Source organism: Varroa jacobsoni, unplaced genomic scaffold, assembly GCF_002532875.2.
Source record: "Varroa jacobsoni isolate VJ856 unplaced genomic scaffold, vjacob_1.0 scaffold_1245, whole genome shotgun sequence".
Lineage (NCBI taxonomy): Eukaryota > Metazoa > Arthropoda > Arachnida > Mesostigmata > Varroidae > Varroa > Varroa jacobsoni.
Window position 1 is genome coordinate 56,498 of NW_019214147.1, and position 22,356 is coordinate 78,853.

The following is a 22,356-nucleotide window of genomic DNA, read 5'->3' on the forward strand; positions in this document are numbered from 1 at the left end:
TCATGCGATGGATGTATGATTCATACTTCTATGCAACTTCTATGTGCTTACTTCTATACAACTCCGTGTGAAGAAAATAACACTGTATGTAGTGCTTTTTTTTTAGGGCGCAACACAATCCTACGGTATATTGACGAAAGCTTAGCGTCTAAGTACGTAACTAGCGGTGGACCTTTTTCTCCTACAAATTTCGAGGCTATAGATGTCAGGAGTTCAGAAGCGAGCCCAATTTAAACTTTATAAAAAAAAAAAACAGTATATCTGTGAAAAGTGATTTCAGAGGATTGAAGGCTGCAAACTTCAAATCTACGTTCGCGTAACGTTGGTGAGGCAGCCATGTTTAACGTAATTTAGAACAGAACTGAAACAATTCCGTTGGAAACAAATACTTTGAGAAGCGTTTGTTGGTCAATACAGTCCCAGCCCATGCAATGCTTCTTTACAACTATACTTTTATGTGGATATTGTATAAATTTATGTTATATATAATTATGTATGCACGTTGCTATATCCATAAGATCCACATAGTCCTATAACAATAGGACGGGCCGGATTTTTTTGTATTTAGCGATATGTGAGCTTATAGGGAACGAACGCAAAATATTATTGAACATATCTTGCATCTGTGTTTTTCAACCTGCAAAATACTATAAAAAAAAAAATCATTATATAAAATAATAGTGACAATATCTTTTATGACATACATATACATTTTATTCATTTGCTATTAGTATTTTTATGACGTCGGCTTGGCTTTTTGTCATTTACTATTATGTTCTTGTGTGACAATGTGGTTCAGTATGTAAGTAGGAGGACAGCTGCATCTCGCTGATAATACGTGTATATGTGGTAATGTTATCTATGTTTCTGCCAGGCAAGTCGTTTGTAAAGTTTACATAAGGCAGACTGAATCGTAAATAATTTCGTTGTACAAATTATATATACATAGATTTTTTCTCAGCGTTCAAAATGTCAGCTCATAAACTAAAGAGATGGTTTTTATGATAGCATTGTTTATCCCTTTCTGTACACTGCTTTATGTTACTTTTTTTTTTCGTCCTGTAGCTGTTGTTGCAATATAAGAAGATGTCGATGTATGTCCGCATCCGATGGCTTACTTAAATACTACTTACAACTAAATTTAATCCACAGGGTTCCCACGATGCAGGATACGTCAGAGGTCTGAAAATGGCAAGCGAGAATCCCCCGTAGCAAGTTGCTGATTGGATACAGTTGAGATATAAATAAATCTATCTTGATAATAATAGCCATGATTATGACAATAAGAGTGAGCAATTAGAATGTGTAGGTGTGTCTAGGTTGTAACAACTATGTATGTTTAACTCCCAATATATCCCACTATAAAGTCTAATTATTTTGTTATCTAAAACGAACGACTGGTCAACAAATTTGTAAACAATCGAAAACCTAAAATAGTAGACGATGCTAAAATAAAAGGATAAATTTTTCATTTTTCTGACCTGATTACTACTTTTGTTTGGCTTAAACACTACGCGTACTGTAAAGCGATGAAGAAAGGCAAAAACGAAACTTATGAACGTTATAGCACGATATGTTAAAAAAAGAAAAAATGTCAGTTGATTGGGCTGTATACGATGGCGTCACTAAAAAAATTAAATGATGCTTTTACATTTTTATTATATTAGTATGATTTTATCACTGCAATTAGCTCACGGGTGTCTTCAGTTTGTTCGCCGCACACCATCGCCTTTGCAATCCCTTCTGATGGATTCGTGCAAGCATATGTCAAACTGAAAGCAGTCATTTTTAGCGGTCGGCTTCTGCAAGCAGATTGTTTATAAACACTAAAGAAAACATTTGAATGTTCAGTGTCACCCCGGCATGAATACAGACAACCAACAAAGCCGAACTATCAGATTCTCCGTCCTTTTTGCTTCGAAAAGCTTCAAAGAAAAGCGGCCCATGTTTTCACAGCGATAGACAGCATACCTTTGCTGGTAAGTCTGGTTGCTCAGTGCTTACGCGTCTTCACCTTGATTTCTTAAAACAGCGTTTCGTTGATCTACTTCCTCCGATATTCCACTCTTTGTTCAGTCGTCGATTCTCCAGAGAAAACTGGATAATCACTAATCTAATATTTTTCCTCCATTCGTTCCTGAATTAAAGCAGCCTCGTTTCACTCAACTTGACAAAAGTAAACTCGATCTTTTTAACGGCCTCTTGAAAAACGCATAATGAAGTAGCAATTTGTTTAACGATAGAAGATTGTGACCATTAGCTTTTCAGAGCTGGGTAATTTCGGTATAGGCACGTATTCATAATTCGCCCAGAATTTCCGTTTCGGATCAGTGAAATATACCAAACTATACCACATACTTTTCATAGTGATAAATCTGTGATAGGCGATCATGGCTACGAACTCCTTATGGATTAATGGAACTGTATGTTTTCAAGTCCTACAGTAACACCATAAGCGTCTTAACACTATATTATAACCGTTGCTGACGTACAGCCATATCATAGGGGACCGACGTCAACATCAAAATAAACTGTAGAACTGAGGAATATCTAACATCTTCAAATAGAATACTGTACACCTAGTAGAAAAAGCCGAGATCCAATTCTCTGCAATAATAGGTAGCTACTCTGTTGAATACGGAAGCGATATGGCCCTCTGACCATCTAGCGATAGAGCAATATATATATACATATCTATTATGGACATTGAAAGTATCAGAATTTCCAGGCAAATTCAGTCCAAATCTGTATCTAAACGTCTGCCTGAGGCTGCAACATCTTGATAGTACCAGCAGTAGATCGAATCGACAATAACAAACTGAGCCAGATAGCCGACGATGTTCGGAATCGACTACCAACGAAGTCAGAGTTTCAACCAGTGGAGACACGTTGATGGGTCGCCAGCGGGCCCCATACTCGAGGCGTTTGTCACTTGCTTGTCTGCGGACATCGTGAAGGCTGTACCACCGTCGGTCTGCTTACTCGGCCTGTCGCAACTGGATTACATGGCGCCTGTCAAATGCATTATTCAATTAGAATCCATTACTGGCCTTTCTGCCAGTTCATGATGGTAGCGCTCGAGTTATGAGTCAGCAAGATCGTAGTCCAAAGCTGTTTGATGCTGCCATGGTTAATTAGTAAAATCTCACCCTCACTTTTCTGATCACATGCCCTTTTTAAACTATTAAATCCATTATCATCGAATTCCGCCGCGAGCGTGTAACAGACCCATTGAAACACGAAAGCTAGCGTAGCGAGATTTGCTTGATTTGACGTTTCAATGGAATGGAAATTCAGTGCATTTATCCACTTGGCGCAGCATAAGTACATCTTAGTTTTCTCCTATGTAGTCATGTTTCTATTACAGTTATTTTTCTACGTTCTTTATTTTAATTTTCGGATTACCTCCCGTCAGCCTTTAGTGTCTGTATACATGATACGAGTTAACCAAAGGTCGTATGCATCACGGCGTCACACATAAAGATATACTAGATCTGACCAATACAGATAAACATACGACCACACCAAGGCTAACGCATCGTTCCTTCCTGATGTTTCTCGGCCTTCCTCCTGTAACCATTCTAGCGGTCAACAGGTAAGTCACGATTAGTTGAACCGTCCAGGATGGTTGCAATTATCGTCGCAATTATCATTATCATCGCAAAATGTACGCTCATATCCCATACACCCGTGCCTCTTTCTTCCACTAATAACAAGTTACCCACTAGTGACCACCTCCACTAGTGATATTATATAATAGACGTACCCATGAGCTTTCCCCCGCATCTGTTTCGTCATTGATTAATTTATGTTTACATTGATTGCTGGCCTAGGCCAACAAAAACTCGCTGGTTTTTGCTGGTCTAGGCGCAGGGTATACGAGTTGTGATAAGATTTCGTCACAACTCCCGTGTTATCTAACCCGTTACCCTTTTGTGGTTACTTCACTATCCTGTTATAGTCACTTCACCAGTCTGACTTATTAGATTCACCAGGGATCTCAGGTAATTCTTGATCTGTCTCGCTCATGACACGGTAGTTTTTAGTATATTTATATAGCTCGATTATAGGCTTTTTGGTTTTAGCTGATTGGCTGTGTTTCTGAGGTGCACGTGAAATCGCTAGTCGGCCTACCTCCGAGGGACGTGCGCCAATCGAGCGGTATTCATTCACCTTTCGATAGACGTTGCGCGAAGTTATCGACTCCGCTCCTGAAACGTTACCAAGGCTTAAGGATTTTTTTGTTTTTCGCTTTTTAACAATAAGTAGTTATAGATTTATTTATATATAATAATTTGTTTAACGTGCTAGTTCGGTTCCTGAGACGTCACCAAAGCTCAGTCTTTAATCTTTATTTTTTTTACACTACAAAATTACGTGATGTTTTTTGACTATTTTGCATGAAAATCAGCCCTACATTAACCGCTACAACTCTTCAGCTGACATTTATGGGAAATCATTTCAAAAAAGTATCCCAAAGGAACTAGGTCGACACAAACAATAGGGTTTTAGCTACTTTAAATCAAAGAACTTACCTAAAGGCATACGGATTTGTATAATATTTTATTCAGCTCGTCGAAACCTACCGAGTTAGGTTTTATCGACAGATTATCATTTTAAGAATTTTTACTTTAAAAACTGAAACCTAGGTCTGTGAACATCCATTGCGTTTCGATTCAGCTGATTGAGAGCTTTTGATTGGTATGGAGGTCTACTTCACATAGACATTCGTGTCAAAAAAATTTACACTCGCGAAAGCGGCCTCATTCGTTTTTTGGCCTATTTTGCCAAAACATCGATTTTATAATATATATCGAAGGGTATATTATGTCCTTGCTCCGCTAGTGAAATTGTATCGATTGGTGTGGAAGACTGGGTCCAAAAATGGTACTTCGCATAGAAAGAAATACTTCCGATATTGTAGTATCTCTCAAAAAATTCATTAATAAATACTACATTTTCTAATGATTGCCATATCAGCCGGTTGAACTTTCCATTCGACATTTAACAGGAAATCCTAAAAAATCTCTTACAAGATTTTCCCATCGTCGCATGGGGAAACAGATATCACGTTCTGTTTTTTGCTTTTTACGCCGAAATGCCCTCTTTAGGCTCTTTCTTATATTGAGCATCATGAATTTTTTCACTTTGAACCTGACTTTGGAGTATAAAAACATGTATAACATTTCAATTTACCATTTTGAGGGTTTGAAAGTGGCACTAAAAACGACTTCCTTTATAGATTTCTATGTATAAACCTTTGGCTGGCATTTTGTCAAAAGCAAATTTTCGACGAAAATACCATGAAGATATAGCTTATTCCAATTCTTCTAGTTCTTATAGGCACATATAAAAAAACTTGAAGAGATCGCAAGTTAAACATATTACTCGTATGCCCTTATGAGAGAAAATAACTTCACGTCTGAAAGCAATGTTCTGAAGGAATTCTACCTATTATAAACAAAATGTGAGCAAAGATTACCAACTGTCTGCTAAGCAGTAGACAAAAAAAAGCAGGAACCGAAAATTTTCCCCTAAATCCAATTTCCTAGAGCCTAAAAAACAGATGATCCTTTAATATGAATCATTCGTAAATTTTCAATGGTTATCCAGCAGATCACAAGAAAGAAATTCACACAAATTGACATTGTGGTCCATGGAAAAAGGAGATTCCCCAGTCGATATCACCGATCTTCCACGCGGGGCCGCCTATCATAGAGTCTTTCCGAATCAGAAAAAAAATCAGTTTATTTTTTATACGATTTTTTAACGACTTTAATACGCAAGATAAAGTTCCAGTAGGAATGCAGATTTCCAGTAAAATACTTATTAGAGCGCAACTCTCCAAAAAAAGCTACTACCTTATTGCTTAAAGAAGAATTTTTTGAGTGTTTTAGATGGTAATATTATTTTTCTATTATTATCACAATTATTATTAAAAGAAACCCTTAACAACCTGACTTAGCATCGCAAACATTTACTTTGTTTCGGGTTCTTTTGAAATTAAAAATAGCGGCCAGCTGTTCTCTGTACAGGGATAGCTTTTTGCGTATGGTTTAAGTCATGCAACGCTCCTTGGTCACACTTATTCATGGAAAAATATATTTTTGTATATCTGATGATTTATCTGCGCGGACGATGCTGGTGGGTGCTTTGATAAACAGTACCTCGACACAGTGTTTTTGAACATAGAAAACGATTGTTACAGTCGATTTATGGCCAGTGAAATTAATATTACCCTCTATGGAACACAGCAAACCCGTCTAGTATTTGGATGGGTAGGACAAGTATTTGGCCAATCGGTTCCACCTTCGCCCTAATCTGAGGCGCTTATGCGGCTGGATGAACGGACAAAGCTTCGACAGTCACATGATGACCGTGAGTGCCACCACTGGTAACTGCAACTGCTGCAGCAGGAGCACCAGCCCCAGCCCCAATAGTAACCAACAGCATCAGCAGCAATAAACACAGCCCAGCAATAGCAGAACAAACCGTTGCCTTTACTTTTCATTGGCGTCGAACCGCCGATTCACACGAATTTAATTTGGCATCATTATCCTACCGTTTCGACCGATGACGAATGATACAGGTTGGAGCCACTTGTGCAGTATTGTTGGAGACACGCGAACAGCGACGTAGCAGTGTCATCCGTTCGGTCAGCAGCCGTAGCAGATGCAGGACGGCCTTTCCATTGACTCACCGAGCGACGGTCCAACCGACGATCAACTGCACCTTCTGCTTCTGCTGCCGCAGCCTCTAGACCGCAGTCAAACAGGATAAACACTCGCTCTAACATTTACCCTCTTTTTCTAGCCGTTTACGCTCTTGCAGTGTCGTCGACATTGTCGTTGTTGTTGCCACTGGCGCAGTCGCAGTTCAGCAGGAACCTGCCAAAAGTCATTTACCATGCTGCGGAAAGCACCCCAGGAAGTCGTTTGTTGTCCATTCATTCAATTTCATACACTTTCACCCACCCCTTTCCCATCAGTGACCATCGTGCATCAACAGGCTTTCAAAGCAGGTGGTTTGCGATAGCAGTAGCAGCGACTGCATGTAGTTATAGTTTGCAGGAGCTGATGATAATGCAGGGCAGTTAGTGTTTTACTTGCAGGTGTGTTTATATAGGGTTGGTGCAGCTGCACAGCTGTTGCGGTTTACCTGCTTGTTTCCTGTGTGCATATGCTGCCTCGGCCGCTGTTACTGCCGTCCTTCGTTTCATCCAAAGCGTTTCATTTGACCATTAGCGCTACCACTCGACATAGGGTTACCCTAGCTCCGTTTATAGAATAATAGCCCTCGGCAATCATTAAATCAGGCAGCTATCTGTCTGTCCACAGCATAAGATGGCAGTAGCAGCAATCAATGTTTTGCTTATATTGATCAATACAGGTAGGTACGTGCTTCCGCGCTATGTCTACTGCCCTTGTAATATAACATTACATAAGTATAAAGGAAGCAGGGAGGCGATACTAGCCAACATGACCAATGAAGTGTCGATGTCATAGAAACATTACCAGTATCTATCTATTTCGTTTTTACTTCAAAATGTCATCTAATGGGTTAGCAGTCTGTAGACAAATCATTAACCATCATACATAAATGGTCTTTGCTTTTGATGTCCAAAGTAAGAGTGGTTAAGAGCAACAACGTTTTTATTCCTTACCTTCCTCGCAGCCTCGGGATGCCGCAGATTGTATCATAATGTGTGCTGCACATTGGCTTTATGTAATTGAACGTAGCTTGGCGCTTCAACGCGTTAATGGTAGTGGTTTTGGCACCACGGTCGATATACCTTTCATGCCTAGCCTGAGGCAGGCGCGGACAATCAAAACGCGTGAACAGAGCGACATCAAGTCTGCCGCAACGGTTGCTGCAGTCGACTGATAGATTTGGTTTTCTTTACGCACATGATACAATGTCGCTGTCATCAATAACGTAATCGAAAAATGCCAGCTACAATCCGTTTAGGGAAAACTAATACGATACAGAGAGCTAAAGTACAAAGAAGTTCAATATAATTTAGTTATATGTAGGAGTTACCGGTTTATACCAAACGTTATGCTGGTCAGAGCAGCAACTCATAAATTGGCCTTATATTAAATTCTGTCATTTTCGCCGAATTAAATTAACATTTTCCGAATACCATTTGAAAAATAAAGTGCCATTAGATGAAATAGTTGAAAATTAAATCTTTTTGGGCGCCTAAAACTTCTCAGGCCCAATGCTTCGCTGGAGGCTTGTGACTGCTCGTGGTGTAGTTGGGACCAGTTCGAACACAAATAGGAATTGTATAAAACGTTTACGTTGACCAAACGTACTTTAACCAGGGATCTCATGGTCGTGAACATGGCACTTCACTCATTCACACCCACACATGCAGCAGTGCTTACTTAAGCTTATTAATGTACATGTAAATTGCCTGTGTAAGCCCCTAGAGTACACCTCCGGTGAAAATGTGCGTTGCGTTGCAGATAGATATATATTGTGCCACCGTATCTCGAAATCGGTTCTGACGTAAGTTCGTTATTGTTGAACTGAAAACCATTTAAAAATAATCGTCGCCATCGGTATTGGTACCCTGATTTTCACATTAGCAGACGACGTCTTCTAGACCCGACTAATTCAGTAGTCAGCGGTTACTGCTCTTTCAAAAGTCATCGAACGCCGGTAGCCCCAGAAAAGTTAGATACATTGTGATCCGAATTATGGTAAATCGAAAACAAAATCAATGCAGTAGTAGATGGTGACGGTAGCTGCCCAATGTTGAGACATAAATATATAAACATTGGGAAATGAAATATTTGTGTGTTCAACGTCATTAGCTTCGTGTTTTTTTCTTTGAGTTTTTAAACACACACATACACGTACACAGTCAAAGAAATATCACTACCACTAAAAATTTCACGGATCATAGTAGGAGTAAGTTCACTTTTGCCAGGGTTATTTCACCGCATCAAATACTAGTTGTTTATACACTATTAATAATATTACGCTCGCTGGTTTCGTTTCTTTTACCCGCTTAAAACAAGCGTTCATCAATGTATTTATCAACGGTACGATTATTCTAATTAGGGTGATGGTGCCATTTGATATTATTGTGGTTAACTGCTGCAAGACACTGTGAGGTGTAGAGGGGAACACGAGCTTTTAAGACCCCTTTCGCCAAGAATGTGTCTTGACCCAAACAATTCCTAATATACACGTAATGATCACGTACAGATACTACCTTCGAAAACAAAGCCATATACAGTATCTACATGTACTGTTGAACGACATTACAATAATAAAATTAACTTACCCCCTGTACATCAGTCTTTTTGTATGAAACTCATATTAATACACCGAAATACTGCGTGGCGAAACAGGTAGCGCCATCTATTGGACGGCTGTGGAATATTTGTCTTTTTAAGCATTTCAAAGGGGCGCAGCGATTTTCTATTCTAAAAATCTTACTACGTCTGCACCTATCTCGGTGAGGTTATCGAAGTTAATGTTAATTTATGCAGATATAATTGATCCTCTTCTTCCGTAAAAAATAATTCAAAGTTCTCGAACATAAAAAGGGTTTATACCTTATTTATATGCGCGAATTGATAATAACATGAGAGTGTCATTCACTATAATTGCATATACGTGCACCGAACGTCAAGCGGCGATTGCAAAGTTTTAGAGAATTAAGGGTGTCATATACATCGAATCGGACGCATTTTATGTCAGCGTTCTGCATTAGACGTCAAGGTGGATTTAGAAGGGTACAAAACCGCTTTTATGAAATGATGGTTTCCCATACTGCCGATAATTATCCTTTTATTTTTGATTAATTACACACTGTATAGACAAGATCATCGACCTTTCTTTATTAATCTGGTGAATCAAATCAATCAATCATAAAAGGTGCTTCGTACCCAAAAGATACTTTTAGCATTTCGAGTTAACTGATATGTAAATATGTATGGATCTCACTCATAAATACAGTAAAAATTACTCAAGTCTCTAGGGTAACATTTTTTTTATCGTAGTTTTTGCCTGTTGCGAAGTTTGATACGGAATGGAACGTAATAACATATAATCTTTGCTGCATAAATTTACTCTAACTTGTCAAGAACCTGGTCAAGAAAACATTTATTGCAGCATACGAAAATATACTATGTGCTTCATTTTTTTCAAGTAAAAAAATAAACGCAATAATATTAAAAAATAAAAAGTGTATTTCGAAGAATTTCTGTACAGTTTAGTTTAATGAGCGCTTATATTACTCAAGCGTATTATTCAGCGCCTGTCATCTGAGACTAATAAATATCAATGAGTATTTTTTCTCTGATTGTTTCAGTCTTCTTATTACCTGATTCCTAGCATTGCGCGGGTTTCTATAATCTCAACGAGTCGACTTGCACTTGTGGTTCGACTATTTGAAGCAGTGTAATTTCTTCTGCTGGTCTTATCCTGTTCACAGTCCCCACCCTTCGAGTCACCTGTTACTGGGCCGCCAGAACGAATCAACACAAGTAGGACATAACATTGTCCTTTTGCCGTTTCTGATCGTCTGCTATACTCACAGTGTCACGCGATTCATACGAAGGGGTGGACCCCTTCATGCTGCCAATTCATATTTTATATGTGGTTTTGGAGCAGAGCGTTATTTTGACTGATGCTTTCAGCATGTTATTTTGTAATGATAGAACAAAGCGAGTGCAAGCGAAATAGCGATAGCGTAAAGACAACGGTAATAACTGTATATAGAGGGTGTGGTTGAAGAAATTATTTTATTCCAAAATATAGATATATTGAGTTCCAAAAACTGTGGGAACAATGGCACGATATCGATTAGGTCAAAAATGAGGTCGGGCAGGCTAAATGACCTGAAAAAGATCTCTCTATTTAGATAGAGCTTTTCTGGAATAAGCACTATAGACCATTCACTTGACATTTTTATTAGGTAGTCTACTAGGTCTACCAAAGATCTACTACTACCAAAGAGAGAATAGCCGCATATAATCTCCACAGAGTAGTCTTGAAAGCCTAGTTTAAGGATAGTTCCAAGGTAGTTCAAGGACTACACCGGGCACCAATGTTTTCGAGTCAAAGTAAAGGTAAGATATTCTCGTTCACTCTACATGTTCCACTTTATTCATTTAGCTAGATACTTCTAATGCAGTCGTGACGTAGAAATCCATGCTTTTAGCTCAGAGCTTAAATCGAAAGCATCGATTCCCTTTACGTGCGTAGCTTAGTCGAAAGACTACACTTAACATATTTCTGGAGATTGTGCAGCACTTATACTTTGCAATTTTTTTTCCAGAATTTTCAGGCTTAGATAGTAGAAGGTACCGGGCATAAAGATCCTGTCTTATTTCTTTCGCCTTACAATCGGCGTAGGTGTTATATTCTATTGCTTAATCCGTCAGTATCCATAGTAACTTAAGCCATTTAGACGGTTTATGGGAATGAAACTGCACCTTTTTCCTTTAATCTGATATGCAAACAATGGTGAGAAGCGAGCAGTGCCGCTTAGTGGCAATATAGGTAAACTGACAGCTGACAAAAGCTCAGTCAGGCTAAATTTTTCTTTTGATGAGTAGCCGCTACAGATGGCAGCGTGCAATGCCACTGCCGCTTCTACGAAAGGAAAACTCTGCATTTGATTATTCACTATACCACAATCTCAGCTTACCCATTCACTCAGCGCGCTTATTCGAAATCCGACCCGATCGAAGCAATCCCGGGAACCTCTGCTTTTGTTTTCTAAAATGTATTTACCTTCTAGCGCATTAGACACCTATGATTGAGTTGTATCACCTCCTTCTGGCAGCAGTACCAATGGCCGGCAGACGCTGATAGGCCAATGACAGTTGTAACTTAGTAGGTCCAACGTTACTTGGAAGGAAGTTAGATCAACTTCCTGCTACCTAAGACCAATGATAAATTTGATCGACCGTTCTTATGACGTTAATAATGCGATGCACTTGGTCATCTTGGGCCATTCTTGCTGCACCACCCTTAGTTTTGTATGAACTTCTATATTCACTATGTGAAAATGAATTAGCAGACATGTAAGACCGTACCAAGCATGGACAAATTGTGCCATTATTTATAGTTATGAGATGACATAGCAAGTTTCGTCAACTAAGTAGTGGTACTAGTATGATTGCCAGTATCTTGAGATGATCGGGGCGACCTCGCTGCATAGTTGGGAACAACCTCAGGTAGTCATGAGCGAGACAGAAGGATAAATTTAGCCAGTCAAAAGAGACATGTTTATATCATCTGCTGAACTAGTGCCTATAGGATAATGAACGTGTGACACAGGTGGTGTTCAAAAACTCCAGCGAAAACGAAAAGCCGGCCGACCCGACTAGCTAAGAGGTCAGGTAACAAATGCGTGTCGACCCTTCAAGAGAAACGGTAATGTTGTTGCTGCTAGCTTTTTCGGTAGACTACCGTTGACTAATCCACCTAGCGTGACATATCTCTACAGATGTCACACGACCTAAAAATCGCTCTGATATACCCCTAACGATTCTATATGAAATATTCTTGCTAACTGTTGCAAGCGTCATCGTTTTGTTCGTACCTTGAAATCAATGGACTAATTGACGGTCGTGCTGTATGCTACTGTTGTATGCTTAATCGTAAACGAGACACAGGATACAACCTGTCGTGTAATTTTTGTGCATTTGACGATTTATTGATAGAGTGCAGAGTTGGATTGGTCGTCTTAGCGACTAGTTCGCAATGGCTAAATCTTATGGGATTGCTTTAATTCTTTGGGCCACGCTTGGCATACTCGGAGCCCACCACTTTTACCTACGTAGAGATCGACATGGAGTGGTTCATCTACTCACATTTGGTGGTTTTCTTCTTGGCTGGCTATACGACTTACGAAATCTGGACAACTATGTTCGTTGGGCAAACTTTGATCGTGAATTTAAAGAGAAATACCTTGAAAAGATTGAGATGAACAAGGAGCCGGAGGATCCACTGTTGAAGAATCTTTCCGGTACGGCTCTGTGCCAAACAGCGTCAGCCCTACTGATAATGGCTGTTCCGCCAAATCTCGCTTCAAATGAAACCTTTTCGTATTACGTGATGCCAATTCTTACGGCAATGTTAGTTGCGTTTATCGTCTATTATCTTGGTAACATCGGCGAGACGCAAGGCACATACAAAAGCGCCCTCAAAGGAGCCCTGATCTCAGTACCATACTACTATTATAGTCCCACAGGCAGCGTTATTTGGTGTGTTTTTGCATCGAAGAATACATTTGAGAAAAAATACCGTCCGAGACCTGAGGATAACGGAAATTTTTGGAGACGTCTCTATCGATCTCTTCTGGTGACTGGTCTCATTGGCGGTCTCTGTGTTTGCTACTTTATTTACAATTGCGAAGTAGGAACGGATGACGGCGAATCAGTCAGCTGTGTCGACTCTCTGCGTTTCCTCAATGCGTCGATGTGGAGTAACTTCAAGGAAACCATGATAGATCTCTACAACTATATGAAGTACAACGGTTTAGGCAGCTTATGGAACGACATCGTGAAAGCGGTCGATATGACTGGGACAGACAATGCTATTAAACTCCTTGGACTAACAAAACCCGCGTCCGAAAGCGACATTAAGGCGAGTTACAAGAAGTTGGCCAGACAGTACCATCCGGATAAGGTTAAAGACCCTACAAAGCGATCAGTTGCTCAGGAGAAGTTCATGGAAATACAAAACGCTTATGAGCTGCTATCCAAAACGAAGGCTAAAAGAGGAAAGCACAACGGAAAATCTCGGATGGATGATAAAATTGAGCTTTAAATATAAAAAAGTACACAACGCAGGTATATACATAGAACGATTTGTTGTCAATGTACAACAGCCATACAATAACTAAACACCCCTGCACGCAACGCCGTAGAGCAACGTTATAAGGTACTAACGTAAGCGGAGAGAAAACGCCAGGTGCTCAGTGATTTTATTAACGTCTGTGTGGTAAGAGCAGGCTGTGGTAATAAGCAGTATGATGCAAATTCTATTTTCAGGAGTACTCTAGACTCGTATAGCTTTTAATATGTTTTCTATAAGTTTAAAGAAGTGTTCTCTACAAATACGGATACACATATTGTGCATTTCTTTATATTTCATAGGTTCACTACAGTTAGTCAATCATATAACTATTAAACATGCTGCGAGGTCTTCAGACGACTGGAGTCAACAAACTCCTGGCCTATAATAAGAAGATAATGCCTTTGTATTTACTAAACGTGTTCGTGTAACGACTCCTTGGAGCCGGAGCTTCTCAGTAGCCAGCCTGCCACGAGCTAGGTTACTGTCTGCGTGTGAATAACAGTAATCAATGCAATGAGCCTTCCAAAGGGGAAAGCAGTTTACGCAGAGGATAAGATCATGAAAACGTCACTACGTCACTAAATGGGGCCAGGGCAATTCAGAAAATGACCCAAATGACCCAAAAAATGTGTGCTTGTTTCCAGTGGTGACGTTACTTTATCTGAATAGTATACTGAGTTCGATGAGAACTCAGTTCTGGCAATGACTATGTTTTCACGAAATCCGAAAAATGCGCAAGAGAGATTGTTCTCAATAATAATAAATCTGTAATAAGCAGATATTTTTCTAAAACTTAAATTTTAACTTATTTTTCTAGAGCGGATTTGATGAGGCTTTTTAGTGATTACAATAAAAGCCGTGATCAACCAATAATTAATTTGTTTCAATAATTTGGCTACAGTTGTCGCAAATTTTTTTTTTCTAAAGTCTGTTACTATTAAGATTATAGCACTATGCTTCATTTACTAGGGAGTGATATAGTTATCCGTCAAGCTTCAAAATTTATTTCCATGGAATTAACAAAGCATTTCTTTAACCCTAAAGTTAATCTTCCAGCTTTGGCTATACTGAGATTGGTCAACCTTTACGGAAAACGAACACCTTTTAGTCTAACATATATCCGACATCTGCTGCCCACACGGATTGATCTGGCAAATGACAGGATTACAGTAAACTCAGCATTTTTCGTTGTTATACGTGAAATTCGTATACAGTGATAACAGCTGAAGCCAAACATCCTCACAGTTTATAAACTATAGATGACGTTATCATGCTGCCAGAAATACAGAGGAGTTCTAGTGACACATACTTGCGTGACATAAAGATGAACGTTCGCGAAAATGGCTTGAAGTATTTTCGTGGCCATTACCCAATTACTTTAATGATAGGGATCTCGATTTGACGTCTAGGTAACGAAAATTTCCTCTGCGGACACCCAGATGACGAAGCGGAATATCTCCGTCCGTCTGGTTAGTTTATAGTATGCATAGTGTAACTTCCATGTGGCTTTATGATATTAAAAATATTTAATTCTTATACGGAACAAACAAGAATTGCCATATAAAATCGTATAATTCCTCCATATCTAGAGAGAAATATAGAACTGAAGAAGGTTGAATATGCAAGATCATCATTTAACCTTGAGTTGAGTACTTTACACCCATATAAAATAGCAGTTCGCGAAAACAACAAAAAAAAAAAAATAGGTTTGGCAATTAAATAGATACTAAATTTCTTACGTTAATGTGCAACCACATTCGAAAAACTGTATATTAGATAGATTCTATCTTCTACCTCTAGAAAACTATTTATACAGGGTAGGTCATCAGTTTTTTTTTTTTTTTATTAAACAAGCAATAAGGCTAGCGACATAATGATTACCGGTCTCGAAGCTAATAAAAACGCTCTCACTCGCTTAACATTGTTCTAGCTTGCCTAGAAAATTTCCAGTTACAATTGCCTACTTCCATCCGTATATGCCTACCCCTTTTAATTTATGCCCATAATCGACCGAATACTATCTCCGTCATTATCACTACAGTTCACCAAGGCTTCAGAGCAGCGTCATTTAGGTGTCTCTCGATTCTCCATTCGGCTCACGTTATTCCTGTTATTGCAGACGATTAGTAATTCTCACTGGAAACAACGGCGATTGGTGGCAATGAGTTTTCGCATTGCCGTGTACCGTGAATAATGTGTATTGTTAAATTATTGGACGGGCAGCTCCGATAATGGGTTCTCGTTTGGATAGTGACGACGACGACGACGACGACGACGACTATCACTGTTGATTCAACTGATCAGTTTGATAAGCCTGCGTGCTGGTAAAGTATCTTACAGAACGGTGGCTGATATATCTACTACTGTGATGACTGGCCTCGTCGTGTCAACGACACGTCTTTTAGGTTTATTCATTGTTACAACACCATGCGTACAATTGTAATTATTCAATAAATCTCACGTGGATTAGAAATAACGGAAGCAGCAGGATAAAGCAAACATAAATAGGTTTAGTAAAAGGTTTCTTCCTTTAACTCGAAAGAATAGCAAAGGGATGTTATATTAATTGTTTTTTATTGTTAATTATTCTTATATAGAATAATTAAAGTATAGGAATATTGGTCACGTCAACACACAGCGGGTAATTTTTCTAGACATCTCGCGGCACTGAGATCGAGCTCAGCAACAACCACTGTCATGGCAGCTAGATCAGCCATCGTCGCATCTAACTTAACAATACATATGATACTAGACTATAACACGGATCACGCTTACCTGAGACAGCAGATAGTTTTAAAATTATCACACAAAATGGATCACACCTCTGGCGTTCAGGAGAGACATAGGGAGTCTAGGAATCTAGGAGTCTGATACCTACAATAGCCATTGAACTAATAATATCGTCAACTCGGATGGCGTACTGCATGACCGTCGTTTAGGGGAACAATGCTACAACGAGCTGTTGATACGCCAGGATGCCTTAGGTTTATACTATAAAAAGTGCCTTTCGTTGCGGCATGATTACGCGAATATTATGTCCTATACATCTTCACTTTATAAAACAATAGTAATGACGATTCCACCAGAGTTTCCACTCTGCTGTTAGAACTGTAATATTAAATATATGTTTTGCAGGCAAACGTTGTCTAACGCACATAAGAATGTGTCACTAGCTGTTTACCGATTTCAGTTCCTAGGAGCTGGATTACGATTTTAACTCTATACCTGGTGGTATGAGTGTGTGTGGTTGAAGTCCTATAAGGATTAGTTTGGCGAATAATTCCAAAGATTTTACCGTACTCATACGCGTATGTACGTGCTTGCTCTGGAAGTCAATGGGGGGATCGACTTCTAATCGTGATACAAATTCTACTCATTCTACCTTTAGCTTCAGGTACTGAACGAGTATGCCCGCGAGTACTTTACATTATGTCCTTGTGATCAAGGTATCAGTTGCAGCCGTCCTCCATGCCTGTGCCAGTGGAAAAGTGAACAGCACTCTTTGAGAGACTATATAATGAAATTCCACGCGCTGATTTATTCAGGCTAATAAAAGTGCTGCCAGATCGAGATTTTTGAGCCTGTGTAGCCATTGTGGGAAATCCTGTTTTGACAGTTTGTTGATTAATTAAAGATACGTCATCTAGCATATGTAAACTTTCCAGTTCAAAAGGGGACAACGACAACGATGAGACAACTGAAACGATTCCTTTAATTTGACTTAAATTGTTTTCCTTTGAGCGATTTTAAGTCGCCGTCTAGCTCTTAAGTAGTACAACTATTTCGGATAGTTGTACTACTTGCCCACTACTTAGCCTACTTACTACTACCTAGTCCGAAATATCTGCCAGCGTAAATTTACATACTTCTGCAATGAATGCCCTCACGGGCATATCCATGTGTATAGAAGTCACACTGGCCTTTATTAGGCAGTAGTGACAGTTGTTAGAATAATTATGCACCGGAACCAATGAAGCGCCAGAAAAATTCCCTTACATAAAACAAGCTCGGATAAGAGAAATCCACATAGGAAATGACAAACGATAACCTTTATGCTTATGATATTTAGCTCCATATATAATCTGTATCTATAGTAGTGCATCGTATAGATTGCATATTAATACTTTGTACTTGTAGTAATGTTGAAGGAAACGGTCAACAAGGAGTGTGCGATTTTGTAGTTACCACCACCACAGCCTCTATAATTAGATCAGTCTATATTACAAGGTACCTGATATATGGTAGTTCAAAGGAGCACTCATGAAGAACGGCCCCATTAAAGTATTGGGTAAAACGTAGTCTATACCTAATCGTTTGGTAAAATGTTTATTCACGACGACCAATAATAATTCGCCCACTGTAGCAACAAACGGATGCTCAAAGACACAGTAGTTGTTTTATCTAGGCCTGTATGCCCAACAGACTTCTTTTCGTGTAACTCCGTTTGAATACACAATAGCGGTATAATAATGTATCATTTGTGTCATGTGTTGCCCTTTTTCCCTACTTTCTCTACTACTTGCCGATAGATACATAAACAGATAATATATCAATAAAGGTTAGTCAGCCGTTATGGTAATACTCGTATTTGCCTTTAGGATCTCGTTCACTATAGCCTGCCAACGAACGCTGTTTTCTCCATTTACCTGCCAGTTTCACGGCGTTTTGTATTTCAAAGCCGCCTGCTGTTCTGTTGTTTCTTGAAGCTCGGTCTCACAGCACGAGGGTACCCATGCATAGGTCTCTCTTTCCTGCTCCCTGTCCGTAAAGCTAAGTCCCACTAATTACAATAATAATAACAGTACTGCTGTTGTACTTCGTTATTAGTAAGTACAACTGTGGGTCGTTAGGTGAAGCTATCTGTTTTCCATTGTGCTTTTGTCTGTTCATCCGTAACATAAATCCTTCAAATCGAGAAGTTATTAAATGTCAGCGGCAAGGCAATGCAGCGATCAGCAGTAGCAGTTCTCTTTCTGGCATAGTTATCTAACGGCTAATGTTACTGTTATTATCACAAAAATTTAATCAACTTCAGTAGCTACCTTGCTATAGCGATTACAGACAACGAATGAAGAGTGAATGCGATCAGATAGCGAAAAAACGCAAACGAACCTGGAAAAGACCTATCCTATGCACACACACACACACACGCATGGATACACGGCCACTCATACAATAAACTGCACATCGCTAACAACCGTGCGAGAACGATGCGAGTCAATGCTGTTAATATTGGTCAACAACAGATACAAAGAATAAAGATTTTTGGATCAAACGGTATCGTTACCCAGACTTTTGGCGAGTTCTAGCGAGCCATAGAAAATGAAAGAATTCAAAAAGATGAGTTTCATCTTGAAACTACAGTGGTGGAAACAGTTCGCCGTATACGAAGTATACGGGCTATATATATATATATATATATATAAGGGTTTACTACTAGAGATATGGTGAGCTGTAACTGAACCAGAGGCATTGCTTTGTGCAGACGCATAGCTCCTAAAGCGCATTATGTTTGCTTAAATGATCTAATGGAAGATACGATAAAAAATCCTGCATTTAGCAGTTAAGTTTAATATGCATAGGTAACTTTTTTTCCATTGCACAGCAACAACAACAACAACAACAACAACACTTAACTTCACGCCGCAAAAAAGGCAAACGTTACAGCTGGAGGCTTTCGGTAAGCCCCGATATAAAGCAAACATTTCTTCGACAGATTACAATTTTCTTTACCAATTTCTCAGAATCTTAAAAGATGTATTAAAACCGGCCTCGTAAAATGTCTAATTGCAAATACTGAGGGCTAGTATTAGTGCCCATTTGCAAAGTGAGAAACTATTCAGCCGATCTTCACAAGTTGCCGAATCGGATATACGTCAGCTGAGAATACTGCCGCGATAACGATAAGAGCAGATTCAATCTTATATCGTTATTTCACGATAGGAAGATTATCACTAAAACATTTTCCTCAACAAATTCGACATTAACGACCATCGGCTTTGAGCTTTACATAATATACGTGCGTGAAAAAGCACTACGTAGGGTAACTGGTATAGTATATATAACGTAAGCAGAAATTAAATAAGCCTCTCATAGCCATGTGTTAGAGCCTGTCCCGATAGCGGTGATCTGGTCAGAACGAGTCCGATTGATTCGCTGAACACTTCTCGTTCCTGATACCTCTGGATAGCAACTGGAATGTGTCTTCATATCTCACAAGCTATCTGACTTGCGCTACAATTTACATTATTGTTGTTCAACGTTTCGACAACGTCGATGATCGACAAAGCACGAGATTTACATCTATTAATTCCTCTTAAGGCATCTACATATGTCACTTTTACAATAATATGCGACTGCGCGTGTGTCTCTAAGGAGTGGACTGCCGTGCGCGATTATAGTGAATCACTGTGCCCCGTCTGTTCGTTTCCCGTCCTTGAGCAGGACGGCGTCACCGCGCTGCTAATTCTCCAGCGCTTATCGTACCTTTTGTTGATACCTTCCTACACTAAACAGTATCGTGGCATAAAAAACGACGTAATAGTTAGGAAAATAATGGCTTCAAGAGTCCCTAGTCGCTTGCAGTGGAGACGTGCGCCGATTTGGCCACCAGCATCGAGGAATGCCTGAACAACGGTGAAAAAGAATCTCGTAAACATTGTTGTTATCACACAGTTGACGCTACGCGTTGGCCAACAAACATTTCTCGTCTGAATCCACTCGACTTCTACCATCCGCGTGGCCGTATCGTATATGTACGCGTATGATATTTTGTTTTATACTATTTGATTATCCTCTGCCATAGGGCTCGTCTCATACGTCTCGTCGTGTAGATGTGTGATGGTGTTATCTGAGCGCTGTCCAAGGTGGCACTTACCGCTGATGTCCTCTCTCGTACAGCATCCCTCACGGTTTCCCGAGCCTGTGCCGCACTCCCGGGTTTGGCCAGACTTCGGGAAAACTTCCTCTCTGCCATGTTCTATGGACGCCAGGCGTTAGCCAGGCGCGTTCTCTTTTCCCGTAGATTGGAGGTGTGTCTAAGTATCGCGCCTGTCTCTGCTAACGAAGTGGCGGAAGTAGAGCTGGATAACGCCTGGCAATATTTGTCACCAGCATCACTATAACCATGACTGCGGCGATGTTTGTCACTCACAGGCCGCGCTACTACTCCACTATCACGTTCACCTCCGCACGCATTGTACACAATATATCGTGCTATACCAAACAGAAACTATTCGATTTCCACGACACCGAACGACACGGCGGACCGCTAAAGCACAACATAGTGAAGAACGAGTCTGCCGCAAGACGCACACTCACCCACTCACACTTACACACACACACACACACACACACACGCTCAAAACAACTGCACAGAACTTACGAGGATTAAGTGGATGTCAGTGGTGGTAATAGGACTGAACATAGTGGCGGCAACGGCAAAAGCTCGCTCAATGACACACATGTACTACGTCACTCACTCACGGGGCTCTACAGCCATATGAGCAAGACGCAGCGGCGACAGCAGCAGCCGTCAACAGCCGCCCGATGGACCACAACAAACAACGGAGGTTATGGGAGAGCGGGCCTGACCAGCCGATGATGACGGAGTTGGCCATGATCTTGCCTAGCGCATAGCTGACGCTTCAGGCGATCTGCACATACAAGAAAAATGAACAATGATGATCAAGGAAGCCAAAGCACAAAGAACAGTAATGTAGTAGCGGTTCAATAAAAAAAATGTTGGGGACAAAAAGCAGCAATGAAATAAATCAGTAAAAACACCTGTAGAAGAGGCAATTTTGTCGTATTGCATTTAAAAGCATTGCCTACGTTATTATTGTTAATTTGGATTAAGAGCGCACTGAATAAGGGATGCAGATCCCATCCAGTGCTACCCAACCATGTACGTTCCGTCCCAATTACAAATCGATCTGCATAGATTATTAGAGCTAGTTTTCATCGATTACCGGTGTTCACTTGATGCGCCATACACTTTGCGGTCCGTTGTCCACACACCTGACAGGCCCTCTAGTAAAAATCGTATCTGCAGTTTTTCCGAAGGTACATCTATGTTTTTGTAGAATAGAAGAAACGAAAAGGATATGAATAAAAAAATAATTGTAGAGTATTTCCATTTAACCTTGAATTTCAATTTTTCCAAACAGTGGTTGATTCTCTCCAAATTAATGATAGACGACATGCTTTCGTTCAAGATTGTCGCACGGCACAATATGGCTATGAGTTCGTATCCATTGTGCATTGCATAGCAAAGACCTGCTAACTGACAGATCGATCGACGTGTGTTCAGAATCAGGACAAGGGGTGAAAAGACAATAAAATATAGAACGCTTGCTTGTAGTGTGCAGTAACCCAAATGTATCAAAGTGTCTGTATTCTTTATTCTGACTCGCAGGTGTTTTCAAGTAACACAGGGCAAGTCTTTCACCAAAAGAACTATTGGGTTTCCTTTTCGAATGCTACATATACCATTGAACTACGCACGCTCTTGCAAGAAAGTATCAG

At 39.9% G+C, this 22,356-nt stretch overlaps 1 protein-coding gene and 2 long non-coding RNA genes across 4 annotated transcripts; 2 read left to right on the forward strand and 1 right to left on the reverse strand.

Annotated features, from left to right (window-relative positions):
- The first annotated feature begins 98 nt into the window (after nt 1-98).
- LOC111267980 (uncharacterized) lies at nt 99-1,485 on the forward strand. Its single transcript, XR_002684936.1, has 2 exons — nt 99-325; nt 1,153-1,485. It is a non-coding gene; the product is annotated as an uncharacterized LOC111267980 (long non-coding RNA).
- LOC147752457 (uncharacterized) lies at nt 345-21,564 on the reverse strand. Of its 2 annotated transcripts, none has more exons than XR_015314026.1 (2): nt 20,708-20,799; nt 345-1,182 (listed from the first exon to the last, which is right to left on the reverse strand). It is a non-coding gene; the product is annotated as an uncharacterized LOC147752457 (long non-coding RNA). The 2 variants fall into 2 exon arrangements; XR_015314025.1 differs by lacking the exon at nt 345-1,182 and adding an exon at nt 19,379-20,456 and having other exon boundaries at nt 20,708-21,564.
- On the forward strand, nt 11,663-17,288 carry LOC111267978 (dnaJ homolog subfamily C member 22). The gene has a single exon (XM_086971520.1). It carries the CDS (start codon nt 12,733-12,735, stop codon nt 13,798-13,800), a length of 1,068 nt encoding a protein of 355 aa, XP_086827646.1. The 5' UTR covers nt 11,663-12,732; the 3' UTR covers nt 13,801-17,288.
- Nucleotides 21,565-22,356: the final 792 nt, after the last annotated feature.

Excerpts from the sequence above, each read along its gene's own strand:
- LOC111267978 (XM_086971520.1), top strand. The coding sequence starts at position 12,733 with ATGGCTAAATCTTATGGGATTGCTTTAATTCTTTGGGCCACGCTTGGC.